This window comes from Eptatretus burgeri, chromosome 10 (assembly GCF_056783735.1).
Source record: "Eptatretus burgeri isolate ZD-2024b chromosome 10, Ebu_testis_v1, whole genome shotgun sequence".
Taxonomy (NCBI): domain Eukaryota; kingdom Metazoa; phylum Chordata; class Myxini; order Myxiniformes; family Myxinidae; genus Eptatretus; species Eptatretus burgeri.
In genome coordinates this window covers 46,450,237-46,469,833 of record NC_140970.1, presented here as the reverse complement: position 1 = coordinate 46,469,833, position 19,597 = coordinate 46,450,237, and the positions used below count along the sequence as shown (strand labels likewise).

Genomic DNA, 19,597 nt, shown 5'->3' with positions numbered 1-19,597 from the left:
AGTGAAGGGTTCTGGTCACAAGATTTGGTAGCAAACACATATTTAAGGCATTCAGCCCTCTGACAAAGGATGATGTGTGATATATATATATATATATATATATATATATATATATATATATATATATATATATATATATATATATATATATATGTGTTTCAAGGCAGGCCATTGTCCTTCTCGAGGAAGGGAAGGCTTTGATGCTTCATGTTGGTGTGATCTTAAACTTGTTGACCATGCATGGCATTTCTTTTAGGGATGGACAGGATTAAAGGAGATAAAAATTATTCTCAAAGTTCCTGCAGACTTGTGGAGCAATCTTTCCTCCAAGTTTATATGCTGTTCAATTATCGGCCATACTATTGAAATACTTTGTTGTACAATTATGGTCTGCATACCAAACTTAACAGAAGCCATGTACTGCTCCATGCATATGCTACAGCAGTATAGGTTGCTTACAGCTGCAAGTTGCCACTTCCAAATTTAACATTTCCATTCCAAACCCGCTAATCACAGTTCACAGTTTTTTTGTTTTTTTTTTACCCACAATTAGTTCATTCAGCCTCTGGGGGTTGAAGGGGAGTGGGGGCCTCTCTCTTGGTTCCCTCCTCCCTGTTGGTCTCTGATCATCCTTGAGAAGCATGCAAGTCCTTAAAGCAGCTGCAATAACATGGCATGAGGAGACTTTGCTCCTGCTTTGATCTGTGCCTGGTGTTCATTACCCAAATTGTCTACACAAACACCCCTTCAGATACTGTAATTACTTTCTATTTTACTCTGCCAAGTATCCCCTTCCAGCACCACTCTGACCTCTTCCATCTCCATTTATGTTTCGAGCAGTTTATGGGGTCCATGCTAATATCTAAAATCCAAAACAACAACGACGAGGATAAATATACACCAGTCCACGATTCATTTTGGTTTGGCACCATGTGTACACATGCACTTAAAACTTCCATAATGATGTATCCAAACATGATGGCACTAACAACTTCTACAGGTACCCTGTGAAGAAAGGCTGTGCTGATGTTCTGACTACCAAGTGGCCTTTTGTCTTGTGTGTTGTTCTTATTAACATTCCATGATGCACCAATTACTTTTTTTGTACTTTATTTGTGTACTTTGTATCGATACACAATTTCAGACTTCCTTTGTTGGATTTAAAAAAAAAATTACTATTTAAAACCACGTGATCTTCTTTTTGGGACGTTTCGATGGAGAGTTGTTTCTGCACGTTCAAGGTGGAGTGGTAATTCTGGGTACCAATTGATAAACTTTGTGTCAAATGCAGATGATAATTATTTGTGATTCCTATTTAACTATTCAGCAGAATCTCTACGTCCCCCATTAACAGAAAGAGGGAGGAGAGAAGAGGAAGGCGATGGGGAGAGAGTGGAATAGAATCCGGACACAAGACGAGGAGCCAGCACAATGTGAGCAGGGGAGGTGAGTGAAGAGTAAAGATTGGGAAAAAGAGATTTACGAGTTTGAATAAAATGAAAGAAAGGAAAAGTAGAATCCATAAGGAGAAGTAACTCGTGGAGGTGACCCACATGGAGGGGAACGGTTCCAGGTTTTGTGAGAGACGATGTCGCTCCTTCATGATTGAAGATATCTTGTCCTCTGGCTGCTCCAATGGATTCAATAAATTCAAGTATCCAGCAGAGCTACTGCAACCACTCTGGTTCGGGTCTCTCGGCTTATTTCTACCGGGCACATGTGGTGAGTTGTAGTCCACACTCTTGTCTCCACCTGCCCCAATTACTCCACTTTGGTTACTCATCGAGGCCACTAGGCAAGAGGAGATTCAGTGCATTAAAGGATTTACTCCTCTATCTCTGCCAGGCCAATTTATTTTGATTGATGCTTAAATAAACGAAATCCAGAAGGTTCCAGAGCAAGGTGGTATCTGGCTCGCCGTATTCAGTTCTGCACGTATCTTCAACAAACTATTACAAGTCCTGTAATTGCTCTTTATTATGACACAGTGAATGCAGGATCTCAGCTCTTGCAAATGGATCCACCTGACGGCTTGTCTTGCCTGGTGCCCAACACGAGGTCCCTCTTTCCCATGGATCCATGGCCTATGCCAAGCATGAGCCGTTCTCTCTGGCCACCAAAAAGGTGCCGCCGGAGCCGGACTGTGTTCACAGAGCCGCAGCTCTTGGGACTCGAGCGGCGCTTTGAGAAACAAAAATATCTTTCAACTCCTGATAGGTGGGTGTGCATTATAAATATTTCCAGGTATAATGTTTGCAAAAAGTGAGGATTCTCAGATTATAAAACAATCGTTTTTAATGTCTGCGGTTGCTGTATTGTCCTTTCTTGGAGGTCACTGTCCTCCTGACCATGGTCATTGCATTTGATTCCAGGCAGAGTCAAGTAAATAAGGTTGAATCACCGTTTTACCTGTACAAGGAAACTGCGCGTGAAGGTCATTCAACAATTGTAGTCTTATAATTCTGTATGAAAAGAGAACTTTTGTCCTTTGAACGAGGAGGAGGCCATTAGGCCCATCAAGCCTGACAATACACATCAAATGGCTGGTCAAGGGAAACTCTCAGATAATGCTCTAACGAATGCGAGTGGTCACCATGTTGGAAATGGACATCGGCAATCCCATATCCTGCGTTGATTTGTTAATTGTCTACCAATGTCCTTTCAATTTACGTAAAAGTGCAATGATCTCCCCCAACGTCTTCGTTCTGTATGTGATTTCTGGACGGACTCTTCCATGACCTTGAGTGTTGAAAGAAAGCCTCAGTTTTGCAGACACAATGCCCCTGACATTCCACTTGTGACGAAGAATCATCGTCAGGCTCTACTTTAATGGTACTGTGACTATCTGAGGTGAACAGCAGCAAGACGGGAAGGCAAGATAAAACTTTGATTCATCACATCAAAGACATTGGCCCATCTTTCTGCTGTAAAGTCCAAAATCTACAACGGCATCTTGCCTTGTTTCCATTTCCAGCACAGTGACCAATAGCATTCAATCATCTCCTGAGAACCTCCTTCATCCGACCATTTAAATTTTGGTGTCAGGCAGAAGTTGACGCTTCCTTTATACTTACGACCAAAAATGATGTTCAATGATATGCACAGGCAGTTACTCGGCACAGGAAGAGAGCGATTGAACCTCGGGGGTATTCATTCATCTAACTATTGCTGAGGTCATGTGCAATGACCATAGTCAAGGAGGGCTTTGACACCATAACAAGCGATTGAACCTCCAGGGTATTCATCTGACTGGTGCTGAGATCATGTGCAATGACCATAGTCAAGGAGGGCTTTGACACCATAACAAGCGATTGAACCTCCAGGGTATTCATCTGACTGGTGCTGAGATCATGTGCAATGACCATGGTCAAAGAGGGCTTTGACAGCATAATAAGGATGATAAAGTGCTGTAATTGCAAATTCATATGTGGATTATAAATCAACAAGTTCTAATTGTTAACATATCCCATGGGAGTTCATTAGTACAACTCTCAGGTGAGCGATAGCACGGACAACAGATAGTTTTGAAGTTTGGTAAGATTTTCATCGCATCAGAAAAAGAAACCAGAACACCTCAAGAGTGAGGATAGTTTCATATCATCATTTGCGACTTGCCCAGCGCATTTAATTTTTTTTTTTTTTACTAACAATTTTAAGAAAAAGGGCCGTTTCTCCGCCCAAAGAGCCGGAATCGCACTTTGGTGTCAGTTATTGCCCGGGGAATGGTTTCTAGAATATACCCGTCAAGTTTGGTTCGGTTCAGTTTACGAACGACCAAGAAATAGCAATTTTTAAAAAATGGGCCAAGATGGCTGTTTGTTGGCCCAAAGGGAAGGATTAAACGAAGAAGAAGAAAAAAAAATAACGAAGGGAATCAGGTGTGTTAAGAGGATTCGGTGTGCGAGAGGACGGGGGGAACAAGAGCCGAAAAGACGAAGTCCAGTGATGAGTTACAATTAGTTGCCAAGGTTGAGTGAAAACCCGCTGTGGTGACACTGACCAGTAGATACAGGCAGGAGAGGCCCAAGGACATTTGTGGCACAATACACCACAGTGGGTGCATGCATGCCTGGTGTCGGCTTAGTGGTTAGGGTGGTGGGCTTGTGATCCAAGGATCCTGAGTTCAAATCCCACTTGACTGCTGAATTAATACCAGCTGAGGTTTTACTCTGCCTGTCATCCTTCCGAGGTCGGCAAAATGAGTGCCAGCTTGCTGGTATCCTGCGTTGGAGTGGCGACCCGTCCAGGATTGTGCCTCATGGCCAAGGAGACTGCTTTGGCAACACCGACGCTCTGCACAGAATATGGTCCCAATGTATGTATGGATGGAATACTCTCTCTTCCTTTTTCCATGACTCCGCATTATGTCATCCAATACACCTTGCCACTGATAGGCAGACAGAAGCCTCGTCGCTCTCTTCTCATCTGGAATTGATTAGTTGCTGGTCTGACTAATAGAACATGTCCTTTAATCCTGACAAATCTCACAGTATCACAATGTCACTGTGGAAGAATTATCAAATGAACCCGCCCAATTCCATTATCAGCCACTGTAAACAGGTTTAGTCTTTTGAACTGCTTGACCACAGCATCAGCCATGACCTCTCCTACACTGGGCATGTGGCAAAGCTGGCCTCCATGGCCAGGAACAGACTGGGCAACCTCCATCATTCCAAGTCATGTCCTTGAATGAAACATTGTAACTATTTACAACCTATAAGGCTTTTGTCCATAGCTCAATGGAGCACTGCTCTCCCCTATGGGTGAACACTCCTGCTTCACATTTGCCTCCTGGATTCTGTAGAATCTAAAGCTCTAACCATTGGGATCTCCCACGATGAAGAACAACCACAAGGATTTTTGTTCTCACATTGCAGAAAGGTCATGGCCTCTTTCAGTCGAGCTCGCTCTCCTCTCTCTCAACCCTTCAACCCCCAAAACCTCAACTCCTCCAAGAAGCATGCGGTGTTCCACACTTCCAAAAGACAGTTTACTGTCAGTGGTGTTGTGCCAAATTTTGAAGTATCGGAGCTCTGCAAAAATTTCAACCATGACATCATCGCCAGATCTCCCGTCACATCAAGTTTTAACATGACACCAACCATTTGAGTCCCCAAAATGAGTGACAAATGAAATACCTGTACTGCACATGCATTTTACCATGACAAACAAAAGCTGAACACTCATCCCCATTTGATCTCAATTTTTTTTAAAGAATCTCCTTTTAAGAAAGAGTCATGTCAGTTAGTCTCTAACCACACCTTTTCGACAAAAAGATGTGCTTTATTTTAAGAAATAAGAAGTTAATTTTTTTTAAAATTTAGTACTACATAGTAATGACTGGCAGGATGGCCTTGAGGAACACACACTCTCCCCTCAGTTGTATAACCTGAGTTCAAATCCTCATCCAGCTATAACTGTCTTCCTGGTGTTCCACAGGTGGGGTGAATCATTAGTGTGTGTGCGCCATCCATCGGGTGGATGTTAAACTGGGTGTCCTGCCTGCTGGTGTTCATTCTTTAGTTGTTGTCTTTTGCATCAGTTGGTGTCTTTCCTAACCCTCGACTCCTTTGTTGCTCTTCTCTCCTTTGTGGAACGGCCTTCTGGAGTTGGTTCAATCCCATCCCTCCCTGCATTGGTACAAGTGTGCCACCATATTGTGATCCTCCAACACTCCTTGTGATGTTTTCTATCCCCATGAACCCTTTCTGGCCCAACCATCTTACTTGTAGGTTGAAGCGTTTCTTCTCATCCTCCTCTCTCTCCTCTTTTCCTGTTCATTCATTTTCTCGCTTGTTGTTTCCACCTGTTGCCCTTTGTTCTTTCATGAACCTTCCTTTTTACATGAATACCACCTGCTGGTTGTCTGTAACTTACCCTGCATGGTCCAATAACATTTACATTCTCAATGGAGTTATCATAATTAAAGTATGACACGACGTGACTTTAACTCATTATACACACGACAATTACGATTTTTGTAACAATTAACAAATACATATACAATTGTTCATGAACCGGAGTTGGTGGTATAATGGTTGGAGTGTCTGCTCTGGGTCTGGGAGGTCAAGGGTTCAAACCCTGTCTGAATCATAACAAAGACTGTAAGAATGGTATGTGGCGTTTCCTTGCTTGACATTCAGCATTTCAGAAGGGTAGAGCATGGACAAACAACATAAATGAGCAACCACTGACAAACAAAATAGATGAGCAACCACTGTGCAGCCTCAAAGGGCCTAATGGCCTCCTATGTTGCAGTTCCTTGAACTGAAAGGGAGAAAATGCAGTACTTGTACATACTGTTGCAGATTTGGAAAGCTTTCGCACTCAACATTCAGGTCCTTTAGCTCAGTTATATCGGTAAGTACATGTTGCCAGTTAGGGTCCCGACCCTGGTCTAATGGGTAATTAAATGTTCCTGCGCTGTGAAGTTGTTTTAATAGTCAGGTTTTCTTTTAGTTATTTTTTTTACACCACCAACTACATCATCGACTCCACCGCCGACCGCACCGCATCGCCCTCGCTTCACTCCTGTCACCACGCCACCGTAGCCAATCGGCAGGGAGCCGGCGTCTTCCGCGCTCCGCCTCCGACCCAGCACCGTCGCCATTAACCACGTGGTCTGAGGAGAGGCTGGAGGCGGAGCCACGAACGCCCCCCCCACTGGAGACTCCGCCCAAGGGAGGGAGTGCCCCGCCCACCGCGCGCCTGTCCAATCGGGAGCGGACGAGGAGTCACATGGGGCCTCCGGTCCAATAGGAGGGCGAGTGGGGAGGAGAGAAGGTTCGTTGAGCGGGAGGGGGATAAGGTGTGTTCTGAGGAGGTGAAGGATGTTCCTGAGCCGGCTGCGTTTCCTACGGATGAGGATTTTAAAAGAGCGTACACAAAAGCGCTGTTCTGAGGAGATTTCGTCGTCGTTCATTCCCTGCTTGTCTTCTCTGCCCGGCTCATCACCTTGGCTTCAAAAACGACCTCGTCCCGGCCCCAGAGCTTCGCGTCGTCGCCTTCCGCCTGGCTGGGACCAGTCTCACGACCAGGGGACGTCGAACTGCGCGCTCGTGGCCAGGTAGCCAGCTACTCTGACCCTCAGGCCGACGGTCCTCCGGGCTGGAGGTCCCATTTAAAGACCCAGGGGGTCCATTTCTGTGCGTGTGCGGGGTGCGCCCCGTCTAATCAGTAGTGAACTGTATAAGTGCATGTGCTGTATATTATTTGCCTTGCTTATTATTCGGTATAGATCTGCTCTTATGTGCTTCCCTCATTCCCTGCTTATTGTTGTAAAATAAACACCAATTGTTAAATGTACTCAGCTCGTCGTGTCGTTTCCTTCATTGGCTGAGCGGGTCGTGCGTGTGAGGGATGAGTCGACCATTGCCAGGGTCACAAGACAATCGGGCCGGTGGAATTCGGCGATATCACCGCTCAGCTACGCACACGGGACGGGCCGCTTAAGCGGCTCGGTTCCGTACGCGTTCTGCCGAAGGTGAAGTACCCCGGTAGCTGGATCACGTGGGTACTTATGTAAGTTGAAGTTGGCAATTAACCCTACCCCACGTGATCTCCCCATTGGCGTATTTCGGTCCTAAAACTACCAGGACCCGTCAACCCGGACTTACCCGGGCCGGCCATCTGTAAATTCCGGGCGATCGAGCCGAGACGGCCCCATTGCTTCATTGAGGGTCGTGCTCGTGGCGACATGCCGGCGGGAAACCTCAACAATATATTCTACTTACAGTTACATGCTGAAAAAACCCCCCCAAAAAACATTGATGTGTCTTGGACGATTATTATTTTTATTATTTTGTATTAAGCCAATGGCTGCTGGTTGCATCATTACTGGGAGGACAGCTGTGGTGCTGATGCAGTGCCCACCGTTCCCAGTAAGCTGGTCGTCATTTTGCTGACCTCAGAAGAATGACGGGCAGATTCAACCCGAGTCAACCCACCTGGTGTTAATTAAACAGTAGCACGACGGAGGCTAAAACTTAAGGCCCGAAGGGCCGAATTTACGAAAAGTGTTTAAGAGTTAGACACATGTAGAATCGCGAATCATGCAATGATCAACCGTTCAAAGTTAGTCGCCAATCGCCGAAGAGTGATTATATAATGCGGATCAAAACCTAATCACAAGCATCTCTTACTATGATGGAGCAAATGTATATGGTTATGTATGTATATTTGTGGCCATAATGTCAGCCTGGTGTTGGTTTCGTGGTTTGGGTGGCTGGTTTAGGATCTTGTGGTCCTGAGTTTGAGCCCTGTTGGCTGCTAAATAAACACCAGGTGGGGTTGACTCAGCCTGTCATCCTTCCCAGGTTGGTGAAATGAGTACCAGTGTACTGGTAGAGGGGCACAGCATCAGTAGCACAGCTGTGCTTCCAAGAAATGAAAGCTGCCCTGGCATCCAAGCTGCCATATTCAAGAACAGAACAGAACAATAACATCTTGATCTTCTTAAAAATGTCTATCAAATTCTGCCATTTTGTTTATATTGCATCTCTTCTTATAATGGAGCAAAAATTCCACCATGCTGTTTATATTGTATCATCCCCCCCCCCTCCACCATTCCCCCATACCCCCACAACTCCTAATCCACAATCACCCACACTAATCCACACCCACCATTCCCCCCTTCCCTCACTCCCGAAGAAAGCAGGCATGGTCAAAGATGCCTATGCCTTTGCAGCGACATGTGGTGAGGCGCACGAAGCTCACCGATCTACGCTAGTTTAAATAACAAAGAAATTTTTACACATCATTGAGGTCATGTTTAAGAGTGTGTTTAAGGCCTTGAATCAAGCATTCGGCAAAAATGGTGTCATTAGAAATGCAGTTGTACTCTCGTACTTCCTGGCAGTTGAAGTTACAGTAATCTGCGTAAAATAAATCCTTAACACTGAGTTAAAATTATAGTTTGTTACAGTTGTCTGTAGAGAATTGCTCCTTAATACTCAAGTTAAAATTATAGTTGGTTACAGTTCCAATTACAGTAGTCTGTGGAGAATTACTCCTTAATTTGAGACCTACAACTATAGTTGGTTACAGTTCTAATTACAGTAGTTTGCAGAGAATTACTCCTTCATGCCAGAGTTAAAACTATATTTGGTTTCAGATCTAATTGCAGTAGTCTGTGAGGAATTACTTTAATACTGGAGTTAAAACTGTAGTTGGTTCCAGTTCCATTTGCAGTAGTCTGCAGAGAATTGCTTCTTTAACTAGAGTTAAAACTATAGTTGATTACAGTTCTAACTGCAAGGGCACTCGGTAGAGTGCATACCTCCACCACGTAATGCCTGATCCACGAGAACATATCTGGCCCAATACATTTTTGAAATATCATGCTATATATATAGTTTTTGAGCCCTATCTCTCAATGGTGAAGAATCACTTAAAAATTAAATAATCCTTGCAACCAGATCCGGATTCGGATCTAAAACAAGATTGAATCCATTCGTCCTTGCCACACACCCAATATGTCCACCAAGTTTCGTCCAAATCCGTCTACAACTTTTTGAGATATTGTGCTGTGGTGTATCATTTTACCTCGATCTCTCAATGGCGAACAATCACTTATAAAATTATCAGATCCAGACCCGGATTCGGATCTTCACCAAAATCAAATCAATTCGTCGTGGTCAAACATCCAACCTGTTCACCTAGTTTCATCTGTATCCGTCCACAAACGTTTTGAGTTATCGTGTTGTATGTTAGTTTAGCCAGATCTCTCAATGGTGAAGAATCACTTTTAAAATTCTACTCGTCAGATCCAGATTCGGTCTTCACCAAAATCTAATCAGTTCGGCCTTGTCACATGCCCAACATGTCCACCGAATTTCATCCAGATCCGTCTACAACTTTTTGAGATTTCTTGCACACAGACAGACAGACAGACAGAGAGGGGTGAAAACATAACGTCCTTCACCTTCAGTGGTGGAGGTAATTACAGTATTCTGCAGAGAATTACTCCAGTAAAGGGCCATATAAGAATTGCATGGCTTATTATTGGTGGTTTACATGGGACGGTGAATATGTATGCATTCGGACTGCTTCATTTCGCTCGAGGTGACAGAAGAGGATAGAATAGGGCAGTTCGCCGACTTGCATTGAGAATCTTCAAGGATAAATGCAATCCTCTGGAGAAGGATGACAATACCAAATTTGTCTGGAGTTACAGACTCTCGAAGGAATCATTTAGTTGGCTGTTGATTCCAGTGTAAGATGACCTGGATCAACCTACGATGAGTAATGCGATGAATCCCTCCATCAATTATATCACTGGTCTGCGTCATTTCAGAGGTCTAAGTTTTCTCAACGGTCCTTATATGCTTTTTGCATGCTGAATTTAGAAATTTATCTCATTTCACTCAATCAGGTCAAGTTTTTATGCTATCTCAATTTTAAGCAAAAAAATAATCAAAATTTTTGTTTTTTTAATTAGAATTTTTTAAATTCAAAACCAGACTTACATTGACAGAAAATGTACAAACTATATATAAAATGACGCACAAGTACCGTTAATGTGAAATTCAACATTAAAAAGACGAAGGAAAACAGCGACTGCTGGAGAAACTGAAGTTGAGTGTTGCCAGAAACAATGATTTATCTATATTTTTCTGAAATTGAAATGAAAGTAATTGAGAAGGCACTTTCTTCCACATTAAGTGTACTTGTGTGTCATTATATGTATAGTTTGTACATTTTCTGTCAATGCAAGTCTGATTTTGAATAAAAAAATGCTAATTAAAAAAACAAATTTTGATTTTTTTTTTCCTTAAAATTGAGATAGCATAAAAAACTTGACCTGATTGAGTGAAATTAGATACATTTCTGAATTCAGCATGCAAAAAACATAAAAGAACCGTTGAGAAAACCTAGACCTCTGAAAAAAAAAATTTCAAATCCAGCCCAGTGATCCGTGGCACCGCGATTCTGTGCAAGTGCATAATTTCAATTGGATGTTGGAGATATGTGCGGTGTTTCACAGTGCAGAAGAATATGCTGTTTCGACGCGCACAACTAAACGGGTGTTTATCTCTCTTCGTAAATTGCTATTTAGACGGGGATTAGATGTTCGCGTACAATGATGTTTTTTTCATTGTTTAAGGGTTTAGTGCGAGTGTGCAAGATGCTCGCTAAATGCCTTTCGTAAATTTGGCCTGAAGATATTGAGTCAGCCACCTTAACCGTTAAGCCAATACCAGGCTTTCTTGGAATAATATGAGTATCTCATTCATGGAATGTTTTAAAAGTCCTTTGTATGAAAAAGAGTCCAACATGTGAGATGCATGTCTATTGCAGGATGGACCTGGCAGAGACTTTGGGGCTGAATCATTTCCAGGTGAAAACATGGTACCAGAATCGGCGAATGAAATGGAAAAAAAAGGTAATCGCAACATTTGTGCTACTCGTATACCCGCATCACCTCCAATGTTTGTGTTTCCACGAGCGAGTCACATTAACAATTACAGTTAATCAGACACCAGCCTTTATATGTGTCATGTGATTATATCAAGTGTCACAACGTCTTTCAGATGTTGCAAAAAGGAGGTGAGGAGGTGCTGAAAAAGAGGAAATGTTGTCCAAAAAGGCAATCCTCGCGGCAGGACCATTCTGAACCACGGATGAGTAGGACGGTTTGTGGACGGGCCATTGGGACGGTGATCGAGTACAGGGGAAGCGGTATTGGAGACGTTTCTAGTCCTGACGGTGACTCCAGGGCATGCTGTAATCTCAGTGCTGAGTTCAGTCTACTGTTCGTCCACTCTCCATCAAGTCGTCCGACTTCAACTGTGCACACCGGTCAACAGACGACATATTTGAGTTCTGAGTCGAGTCCAAAAGCAATCCGTTGGAGTCCAAGGCCTGGTTAATGATTGTTTTTTTTCTCATCAGTTTTGTTGAGTTTATTCTTTTCGAGATTATGGTTCTTTGGAAGGATGTTAAAATGAGCGTTGCACAAAAATTTTTTTTTTTACCCTTTTTGCTTCACTCCATTTTCCATTACTTTCACTTTCCCATCACCTTATTTTGATAAGCCTGGTGTTGGCTTTACGGTTAAGGTTGCTGGCTTAAAATCTTAGGGTCTTGACTTTGAGCCCCTGTCTTTCTGTTAAGTAACATCAGGTGGGTTGAGTCAGACTGTCATCCTTGCGAGGTCAGCAAAACGAGTACCAACTTACTGGTACTAGGAGGGGGCACTGCATCAGCGGCACAGCCGTGCTTGCAGCAATGATGCAACCAGCAGCCACAGGCTGAATGCGAAATAATAATAAAAAAAAACCTTATTTTTGATGTGGGTAGTTGTCAGAAGTCATGAAAAGAGAGTGATCAAATAAATAGGTACACACCATCGCACTCGCTCTGACTCAACTCGTTCACTCATTCGATCTACTGATTTCGCACTCATTCACTCGACAATCCACTCATTTATTCGATTCGGTCATTGGTACCCATTCACACTCATTTAATCAGTACTCTCTTGCTCGCTCACCGACTTGAACGTTCTTCATTCACTCACGACACATTTATCCATTTTGCACTCACTAAATCATGCTCATTCAACATTATTCATTTATCAGAGTTGCACTCATGAACTCACCGACTCACTTGCGGAAAACGGTCATCCTCAGGCACTCACTTATTCTCACTCATTCGCTTTTTGCTGTTTTTCTTTTTTCTCTCCAAAGATCTTTCACTCATTAACTCATTGACACCACTTGGTATAACACAACCATTCACTGACTCAACATTTCTCATGCTCTCTCACACATTTTAAAAGACCATTTGACAATATGGAGAGGTGAAGCAGCACCCTTGACCTCTACTTTTCCACACCTTGTCATGATTTCCCAGTGCGTGGTGTGGTGTGGGAGAGCTAATTATATTATTGAGGCCAAAGAAAAAAGGAAGGGACAAAGGTTGGAAGAAGCAAACTTCTAGTTCCTACCGTACTCAAAGGCAGCTAAAGAAGACAGACAAAAGTCAATAACCAAGGAGTTCAGAGTTTCCGTTGAGTGCACTGGAGGATACGCACCGGGTATGGTCTGTGTTTGAAGACCAAACATGTGTTCAAAGCAGTTTATCCTCCTTACTAAAAGAGTTCATCGGCGATGCGTAAAGAATGTGTAAACGGTTGTGGCTGGCAGAGCTTTGATGGAGCAAACGGTGAAACGCAACACAGCTGGAGAAGGAGAGATAGCAATGGCAATGCAAGGATCTCTCAACACAGGAGGAGGCCATTTTGACCCATCATGCCTCTGCTGCATGAGTACCATATTTATCCATCGATTCAATCTACCAGTTTTGTCGATTCCTGGGGGCGAGGTGGAGGAGAACAGTGGGGCAGGCACAAGGACGTCGACCGAGGTGTTATGTTGATGAAGTAGTTTTGCAACTTCAAACTTTAATAACTGTAAATCAAGCAAAAGTATATTCAGGAAGTTTTGTTAATGGCAGTGTTGTGTTGTTGTTGTTGTTGTTGTTAAATTCATAATTCCCCTGGGTTCCTTGAAGAGTTGACATTTTCTGATGAGGCCACATTCCACATCAGTTGTAAAACCAATCACCACAATTGCCACATTTGGGGGACAGATACATTGATCCTTTCTATTTTTTGAAGAAACAAAAGTCCATGGTGAACGTTACTTTGCAATGTTGCAGAGTTTCTCTATCCATGAACTATGTATGACAACTAAATTTTTCAAATCACATTTTGTACCATCAAGACTAGGTCACCCACCACGATGCTTTGAATCTGCAACGATTGTTGAATGATCTCTTCCCAGACAAGTGGATCGGTTGATGTTGAGCAATTGCTTGTCCACCTTGTTCGCCTGACCTATCACTAACTAAATGACTACATTTTATGGGGCTGTGTAAAACTGTTGTTGACTCATCAAAAGGACATTCTTTGGATGAACTGTGGGGGAAGGATTGCAAATTCAATTCATGAAATCACTGAATAGCAACTGGAGAATGTTTTCAAGGAGTTGGAAAATCGGATTGAATTATGGATTAGGGAAGATGGCCTTGATGTTGAAGCTCAGAAATTGGAACAGTATTGTGTAAAACCTTTATGAATTATGCTTTCATATGCTGTTTCCAGTTTACTTCCATGATATGTACACTAAACGTTATTAATGATAAAAGTTGCATGAGGACGTTATATTTTTTTTGATGTATGCTCGATACGCACACACAAAAAATTCATTCTCATTAAAATTTCTCCTTATTTGATTTACATTTTTAGCTGTGTCTCGCGTAGCGATTGCTGCTCATAGAGAGCTCGGCGTCGTTCTTCTTCTTCTTCTTCTTCTTCTTCTTCTTCTTCTTCTTCTTCTTCTTCTTCTTCATCATCATCTCTAGGACTTGGCTCTTGTATATACAATATCCGGATCTCCTTAAATACTAAGCACATGTACACATGCTCACATAGACGGTGCCTTTTGAGAGCGTCTATCATGAACTTTTAAATATATTTGGACATTTGCTTTAAAGTTTCGAAAAGTTCACGTTACTATTTAAAGATTATTCCATTTATCGTATTGTAATTTCGTAAATACATGATGTATCCTAAATACGTAAATACATTATGACGCGTTTCGCTATTGGCTTAATCAAGGCACGTGACGAAATATCGGATGTTGTTGTTGTTGTTTTTTGAAAAAAAATGTATTTTTTTTTTTTTAACCGACAAAACCTTTAGGACGCTGCTCGTGGACACATTTGTCCTTGTTTTTTTGTAAGAGGGGAGTATGAGGGGTTAATACATTATTTTCTCTCCCGACAGAGGAGGAAAGAATGTTACATTTTACCTGAAAACCCCAAGCTAATGATTGCTGAACAGTTTGTTGGTGAGGTGACTGCTATGTGAGTCAAAGGTGTGTTAACAATGATAATTATAAAACAGCTAAGCCTTTGTTTTGCCAAAATTCAACATGTGCGATTGATGGACTCGAAAGAAGAATGGAATGTTGAGTTTGAGTGGATATAACGTCTGTTTTTTATTTATTTATTTTATATGCAAAGTCAAGGCTCCTGGAGGAGGGAGAACATATAACAGATCAGGACATAACAAAACAAAAGGAACGGAAGGAGAGAGGAGAAACATACCGACAGCAGGGTTGAGGGACAAAATAGTGGGAGACTTGGACAAATAAGGGATGTGGAGAAGAACGATATGCCTGGTGTCGGCTTAATGGTTAGGGTGGTGGGCTTGGGATCCTAAGTTCCTGAGTTCAAATCCCAATTGCTGTTGAATTAATACCAGGTTGGGTTGACTCTGCCTGTCATCCTTCTGAGGTCGGCAAAATGAGTGCCAGCTTGCTGGTATCCTGTGTCGGAGTGGCAACCCATCCAGGATTGTGTCCAATAGCCAAGGAGATTGCTTAGGCAGCACCAACGCTCTGCACAGATTATGATCCCAATGGATGGATGTATGGAGGAATGTGGACAAGATGGATAGAGAAGAAAACTCTCAGGTGGGAAAAACTGGAAATTTTGAAAGAGATGGGTTTGGGGGAGAGAGAGAGAGGCTGTTTAGGAATGCTGTTCTTGATCACATCTGGAACGATTTGGATTTGGTTAATGGTCACGTCTAAGGCCTCGGCAAAGTGTGAGGGTTCATGGTCACTTTTGCAAGGATTTGGGTAATGGATGAAGGCTAATGGCCACACCTGTAAGGATTTGCGTATTCAGTCTTGGGTCATGGTCACGTGTGTACAGATTGGTTAAGGGTGAGCCTTCATGGTCATGTCTGTAAGGACTGGGGCTATAAGGCTAGGTTAATAATAACATCAAACCAGGTAACCAATAATCACCTATCTTTAAAACAGTGGATCATCCAAGGCTTATTGTCCATCGATCACATGCAGGACAAGGACATCAAGAGATATCATTATACTGATTGGTTAATTAAACTGATATTAGGAGACAATGGACAAATCAACAGTCATATGGAATCTGAACCTGGTATCTCAGCATCATGAGCTAAATTATTACATGGGGATACTTATGTGCTCCAAGATGCTGCACCTTTAGAGTGTGCATCGATTCTAACCGGAAAATGGCTTTCTTGTTCGTGAGTACCAATTGAAGGTTTTATGCTGTTTACATAATGAGACACGAAAGACATAAGCATGTGCATGGATGGAAAAGTTTGCAATAACATTCGATAATATGTTGCTGTCATTATTCTTAACTCTTGAGATTGGTTCCAAAATGATTACGAAAATAAATCTCAGTACTGCATTAAGAGTATGGCCGGCTTCATGTAACGACCTTGTCCATTCTTACTGGTCTTGGCTGGGAAACCAAGTGATCTCTGCCGGGAAACGCTTTTTCCTTTACATTTTTGTAGCTGCAAGGTAATTTGCATTATCGATAATTATCCTCGCCAAAGGATTTGGAGAAGGTGTTGCATTTGGGTCCGTTTGTATGTTTGTCCGCACAGAACTTTCGTGTTTTTCTCCACAACCGCTTGTCAGATTGAGACAATTTTCACCACTGGTACGACTACTCATGTAGAATGTTTTCATTATGACATCATAGGTCATCATAACATATATACATATATATATATATATATATATATATATATATATGGTATACATTAAAGAAAGACCCACCCACATCTCTTACCTGTGAAAGAAGGGAATCGCTAAATATCCATCCATCCATTGGGACCATACTCTGGAGAGCGTTGTTGCTGCCTCAGCAGTCTCCTTGGGTATTGGGCACAATCCTGGACGGGTCGCCACTCCGATACAGTATACCAGCATGCTGGCACTCATTTTGCCGACCTCGGAAGGATGACAGGCCGAGTTAATCCCACCTGGTATTAATTCAACAGCTGAAGGGGGATTTGAACTCAGGAACCATGGATCCCAAGCCTGCCACCCTAACCATTAAGCCAACACCAGGCATATAACTAATCAGCTCTCACCTAATCAACTAAACCCAGGTGGCTCGGATTATATGTATAAATAGACACCTCCAATGCTCCTCCAGCCGAAACTGCTGCATAAAGCAATCAAGAAGGCCTACACAAGGTAAGTGCTTTGCCGTTTCAAACCCTTCCCAGGTTGAGCCGTTGGACCCAATTTTCCTCAACATAAACAAACATCTGATGCATTTTCTTACTGGGAAATTATTGTGATGCTGTACCTTACCCAACCACAGAAATGCAGGCTTCACATACATTACCTTCCTCATTTTGAGGTTTGGCTCATGTTGCCTACTTGCTTTTGTTATCCAATTATGCCACCTGGCATATGGAGCATCTTTTGAATGTTTACCACTTTTGTCGGTCTTGGGCCCACCTTCCAATTGTATTCCATGTGACCTTCATTCCTTTAATTTCATTTCCTTCTCGACAGTCGGTCACCAGGTCTCTCTTGGCCATCCAACCCTTCTCTTCCCATCAGGTGCCCAGCATATTGCTCTTTTCGGTATATCTTGATCCTCCATGTGCAACACACGATTAATCCATCTCCACATCCTAATTTTGATCTCTTCTATGATGTTTTTCTTCCTTATTAACCTTTCAACTTCTTTTTTGCAAGCCATGTCAGGCCAGAAGACTGTCAAGATTTTCTTTTGGCTGCTGTATATGAAAGACGAGTTTACATGCTATTCCTTTGGTGATTTTCCACGTTGCACCAGTTTTAAAAAAAATTAAAAAGGAAGGAGATCAATGAGTGATTGCAAGAAAGCTTTATGGAATCCTTCCCAGGCAATGCAGCACTGCAGGCCCTGCCAGCATTCTATTCACCAAGCATGACAACAAAAAGATCTCCCATTACATCATGAAAAATGAGGAAACATGTGCACAAATACTAAATCGTGGTTTGTACAGACATTACTGCATTGCTTCAAAAATTATTACGATCAGGCTTAGGAAAATGAAATGACTTTATGTGTGAATGATTTCATTTACATGTAACTGGTGTTGTACATGGTAAACCAAATGTTAACAGGCAGTTTGTATTATTACTACCAATCTGAAAAGGAATTCAAGAACTCTGAACCAAATTGCCACACCATGCACTCCAACAATGCCAAGAATCATGACAATGCTGTAATGTCTGCAATCAAACTCGATGAGACTTATTAGAAACGGGACTTTGGGGGGTTTTTTTTCCATCATGACAAACATTTTTGCAAAGTTTGCTTTTCATTGATCATACAGTTCTATTATATATATAGTAAACGTGGCACTTAGAGATTAGAGATGCAATTACTTGGATGAGGATTTTTTTTTTATCCTCTTACCTTAAACTTCAAGCATCATGCGCTCATTATACGCTTTATATTACCTTGTCGGTTCCATCACGGGGGAAAAGGAGACGATAAGAATGTAATTGAATGTTACGAACAAGTCGTTTGAGTATCAGTCAGTGAGCAATATGAATGATCGATTCTGATGAGAGTAACAATAGATAGGTATATAGACATGATGAATTGCTGCTAGCAGGGTTGAGGGTTGCTATGGATCCAGGTTATTTAGTAATTTCCCAAGTGCAGAGACCCGTGTCCATTAAGGCAGGTGTAGGTGTTTCGAGGAGTGTCGTTTAATTTGTTGTTGTACAGGCTAATTGTCGTGTACATGACACGCTTGTAGTCCCTCTTAAGTGGGCAGAAGGAGTCGTTGTCCAGTTTTGATATCTGGTTGTTATGGAGCAAAACCGTCTGAAACAGAAGAACAATCATTTCAATTGTTTAACTTTGTTACAGTTTCAAAGAAAAGAAGAAAAAAATAAAAATAAAAACAACGAAAGGAAGGGGGGAAAAAAAGTTTGTGATAATTGTAATTGATCAATTGCAAAATTGTCTTGCAAAGGCAAGGATGTTCTTGAAGTAGCTATGCTGTTTGTAAAATGGTAAATTACAATATGACATCTGCATGGCACATCATAGCTTTTTTGGGGGGGTCAACTGATGAAGATCTGGTTATTTGGACCTTAATAAACCATCAAGAAGATTGATGTTTAAAGCTGTAGCAAAAAGTAACCCAGGAGGGCACCATGACAATGTTGCTCACCTTAGCCAGCCGTTTGCACCATCCAGCTTTTTTCCATTTGCATCAGAGGTGTGTATTGTGTGGGGATGTCCACCTTCTCCCCAGTTAGACCACCCTCCTGGCTCTTCACGTGCCACGCTTCCAATATCAACCTGTGTCGTTTGTTGGACATCGTTTCTATGACACTAGTCCCATCAAAGTCAAATTTGTGGCCAGATTGCAGGCAATGACGTGCTATGACTGACATGGTCACCTTTCCAAGCCTAATTGCTCTATCATGTTCATCCAGCCTTTGTTTTAAATTTCTTCCAGTCTCACAAATGTAGAATTGGTCAGTCTTTGCATGATGAATGGTAAAACTACTCCAGATTTATCACCAGTTGGTATTGGGTCCTTTAGTTTTGATATGACATTACGGATGGTGCGTAAAGGCTTGGAGGCTACACCAATCTGTGAGCCACGTACTATCCTGCCATCTCTGATGGTGCACACTACCGACAAATATTTGGCACAGCTAGGTTCACTGGTCTCTGCTGTTGTGGCTAATTTGGTGATGGTGGAACTCAAACAAAAGATATT

General features: G+C 42.3%; 3 protein-coding genes across 8 annotated transcripts in view; 1 reads left to right on the top strand and 2 right to left on the bottom strand.

Annotated features, from left to right (window-relative positions):
- The window catches only part of LOC147018470 (uncharacterized), a 46,655-nt gene extending 33,967 nt beyond the window's left edge, over nt 1-12,688 (bottom strand). For 4 of the 5 annotated variants that reach the window (XR_015062408.1, XM_085898131.1, XM_085898132.1 and 1 more), the window contains exon 1: nt 12,607-12,640. Coding sequence is in view for 3 of the 5 variants with exons in the window: in XM_085898131.1 (XP_085754257.1) it covers nt 12,607-12,623 (17 nt within the window). In the remaining 2 variants the exon portion in view is untranslated. Of the gene's footprint in view, nt 1-12,598 lie in introns of all 5 variants that reach the window. The other variant, XR_015062409.1, reaches the window with a different exon arrangement.
- Nucleotides 171-18,259, top strand: LOC147018469 (uncharacterized). Of its 2 annotated transcripts, XM_085898128.1 has the most exons (4): nt 171-1,722; nt 1,989-2,217; nt 11,299-11,383; nt 11,532-18,259. In XM_085898128.1, exons 1-4 carry the CDS (start codon nt 1,554-1,556, stop codon nt 11,868-11,870), a joined length of 822 nt encoding a protein of 273 aa, XP_085754254.1. In that variant the 5' UTR covers nt 171-1,553; the 3' UTR covers nt 11,871-18,259. The 2 variants fall into 2 exon arrangements, with proteins under 2 accessions (XP_085754254.1, XP_085754255.1); XM_085898129.1 differs by lacking the exons at nt 171-1,722; nt 1,989-2,217 and adding an exon at nt 4,712-7,066.
- Nucleotides 17,698-19,597, bottom strand: part of LOC147018468 (decorin-like) — a 24,367-nt gene continuing 22,467 nt past the window's right edge. Inside the window, exon 3 of the mRNA XM_085898130.1 lies at nt 17,698-18,687. Coding sequence (XP_085754256.1) covers nt 18,502-18,687 — 186 coding nt within the window. The 3' untranslated portion in view covers nt 17,698-18,501. The remainder of the gene's footprint in view (nt 18,688-19,597) is intronic.

Excerpts from the sequence above, each read along its gene's own strand:
- LOC147018469 (XM_085898128.1), top strand. The coding sequence starts at position 1,554 with ATGGAGGGGAACGGTTCCAGGTTTTGTGAGAGACGATGTCGCTCCTTC. Across the intron at positions 1,723-1,988 it reads ATTTCTACCGGGCACATGTG|TGAATGCAGGATCTCAGCTC; the intron begins GTGAGTTGTAGT and ends ATTATGACACAG. Across the intron at positions 11,384-11,531 it reads GAATGAAATGGAAAAAAAAG|ATGTTGCAAAAAGGAGGTGA; the intron begins GTAATCGCAACA and ends AACGTCTTTCAG.